This window comes from Plasmodium cynomolgi, chromosome 11, assembly GCF_000321355.1.
Source record: "Plasmodium cynomolgi strain B DNA, chromosome 11, whole genome shotgun sequence".
Taxonomy (NCBI): domain Eukaryota; phylum Apicomplexa; class Aconoidasida; order Haemosporida; family Plasmodiidae; genus Plasmodium; species Plasmodium cynomolgi.
In genome coordinates this window covers 2,029,504-2,032,653 of record NC_020404.1, presented here as the reverse complement: position 1 = coordinate 2,032,653, position 3,150 = coordinate 2,029,504, and the positions used below count along the sequence as shown (strand labels likewise).

Sequence of the window (3,150 nt, the reverse complement as noted above, 5' to 3'; positions counted from 1 at the left end):
TTTTTTTTTTTTTTTTTTTTTGCGTATCTTGCAAATTACCTCAGACATACAATTTTTGAATTCAAGTGCGCACCATCGCAGATGACAATTCCCGCACCCATTTTTACTTTATGTTCGTCGAAAAAAAATATCTCTAAAGAATTGGTTTTAGGGCTTTAATATATTTACTATGCATACAAATATACGTGTGCGTTTAATACGTATTACGTGAGCGTCCTTATGTATGTAATAATATATACGTTATTCCCTCCTGATCATTTTGTATGCAAAAATGAAAAAAAGGGTTTCCTCTGATATTTTTCCATAAAAAATTACAGTAAATTCTTTTGCAATTTTTTTTTTTTTTCATTTTTTCGGGTAAAATAACGATAAAATTGAAATCGGGATAGTAATTCCTATTATAAAAACTGTTTTATTGCGGTTTATGATTACCACGCAATTATGCATGATTATAATTTTTTAACTTTTATTTTAGAATTATGCTTTGAAAAAATTATTTTCTCTCTTTCATATTTTTTCGCACTGCATAATTTAGTGTTTCGCGTTTGGTGGCCATTTTTCTAAAATAAAAAAAAAAAAAAAAACGTATCGCAAAAAAAAAATATTTTTTATGTCGAATTGAAAAACAAAAAATAACGCATTGGAAAAAACATGGACGAATAAAAAGAACTAATAAATATGTAGGAAGAACAAGATCATCACAATTCTAAAAGTTTCAAGAATTTTATTATTTGTTATATTATACAAATACTTTTAGATAATTTATGCATTTTTTACAATTTTTTTTTTTTTCCCTATGAAAGAAAAAAAAAAGTAATATTTTGAAAAATATTAATTAATTCCGAAATAAGCCAATATTTCTGATATATAACAAAAGAAGGCGCATTTAAAAAAATTAATTTTGCATTATCATTTTACGCTTACCAGTTTGTAAACCTAATCGCTATTTCGACTAAGTAAACTTTTTTGTATTATAAGCAAAATATAGTAACAAATTTCATTTAGCGAAGATTAACGCAACGTCGTACCATCAGTTAACCACCCCTCAAACGTAGCATACGGACACTTACTATTATTATATACGTACATATATATAGTATCACAAAATGGCAGACAACTTGAAAGATATCGACATTAACAACTTTGGCCCACAAATCGAGGGCATCATTAAGGAAGCCTTTAAAACTTGTGTAGTTCAATCAGAAAAGGCATGCCAACGTAACTACATTCCTGCCGTCGTGATGGCCGTGCTGATTTTTAACGCTCTTGTGTATATTGGCCACAAGCTAGGAAGAAACGTAATATAGAAAATGAGTGACTAAAATGGAGTGCATCAAACTGCGGGGTGCATGCGCGCATATGCGTGCTTCTACGCTGTGCATACCCCCAACCCCTGTACATGCCCATTCATTATATATTCAGTTGCGAACCCATCTGTGCCCACCCGTCTTGCCTGGTTCCCCTTCCCTACCCACATTGTTTTGTACATTTATCTCATCGTAAAATTCATTTTTTTTTCTTAAGTTTTTAATCCAACTGTAGGCTTATCATTGGAAGATAGAACTCTTCGGATCCATGTAATTAAAAAGAATGGAGAAGTAGCAGGTCGGGAGAGCCCCTTGGAAAAGGACAAAAATAGGTACCATGTCGGAAAAAGAGGCCCCTTATTTCTCGGGGAAGGAGGAGAAAATTAGGGTAATAAGCGCAACTGTATAGCACGCTGTACGTTACTGTAAACTGTGTCAAGACATTCCAAGTGGGCGCTATGTATAAAGGTGAACATCAAATATGCCTCTAACCATGTCGCTAATGGTGCGCGACCAACACGGATGATGATAACGATGATAGACCTAAGATTAGAACTTATCCTCACTTCCCTTTTGTAATCCAACTTTAACCCTTTTGGTACATTCCTCTCGCGCCCCTTCCATTGAACAACTTTTTGTATGCCTCCTCCACAGTTAGAAGAAACAAGCCATCCGTAAGAAGCTTTTTTTTTTTTATCACCTCGTTAATGCAGATGTATCTACCTACTGACGCATACCTGTGTGTATATTTTATCGTTAAGGAGAAATGTGCATTCAGAAGAATCGAATCTTTTTTGATAATTCCCTGATAAAAGAAGAAAAGAAAGTCCTCCCAGCGTGCTTCTTGGGCGCGTTCAAATTCTGGCCATGATATATATATACATTATACTACTCCTCATCGTAATGAAGAAGGAAATATTAATACCTTGTCATAATTAAAATTATCCTTGCTGATTTTTATTGCAAGAATCTTATTCGTTACTACAATCACAAAGAAGCAACACGTGCATGTGTAAATATGCGCGCGCGTATGTGGTTGTACATCCCTTATAAATGTTTACGCAAAAAAAAAAAAAAATACACTTATGCAGTCGTGTGTGTCATCGTGCCCATGGCGTGCATTCTATTTGATTGCCATTTTTTTAAACTGAAATTTTCTTACTGAGTACATAGTGTGCAATTTACAAAAACATAACTTAATGGCAATTTGATTACAACTTTGTTTTTTTTATGCGGAATTATATATGCTGTGATGTTGTCCCCGCCACATTCCTTGTGTATGTGTATAGGCCATGCACTTGTATTGTGTTGTCTTTGTTTCATGGGGACTCCTTTAAAAAAAGTGTACTTTTATTTTTGTGTAGTGATTCACTTGTATATATCATGACAATTTGTTTTAAATTTAAGCGTTCATTTTTTTTTTTATATTTGCATTTCTCCATTTCTGACTCAAGTTACAGCCATGTCGTCTGGACTTTATTCATATTTTACTACATCGCCTTTTCACTATTTCACCTCTTCTCGCTTCTCACCGCGCCCATCTTTGATTCATCCCTCACATATTGCGTAAATATTGCCCACTTTTTTTTCTATTTTTTCCCTATTTTTTAAAAACCATTCCCGTTTTATGTACCTATGTTTTTATTCATTTGAAAAACTTTATCCTTTTACAATTAATTTCCTATTTTGTAAAGCAAAAGTATTTCGCACACATGTTGCACACATTTATGTTCAGGAGACGTTCTCATAAATGTCACACTTAAAAAAAGGGAGAATACAATGGAAAGGAAAATATAGTGAAACAGTTTTATTCACACGTAAAAGGGTTTCTAAATCGTCTCAA

At 33.3% G+C, this 3,150-nt stretch overlaps 1 protein-coding gene across 1 annotated transcript; it reads left to right on the top strand.

The window, feature by feature from the left end:
* Positions 1-1,106: 1,106 nt before the first annotated feature.
* On the top strand, positions 1,107-1,581 carry PCYB_115460 (hypothetical protein; the record flags this gene model as incomplete). Its single annotated transcript, XM_004223425.1, has 2 exons — positions 1,107-1,298; positions 1,543-1,581. 2 exons carry the CDS (start codon positions 1,107-1,109, stop codon positions 1,579-1,581), a joined length of 231 nt encoding a protein of 76 aa, XP_004223473.1.
* Between the last annotated feature and the right edge of the window lie 1,569 nt (positions 1,582-3,150).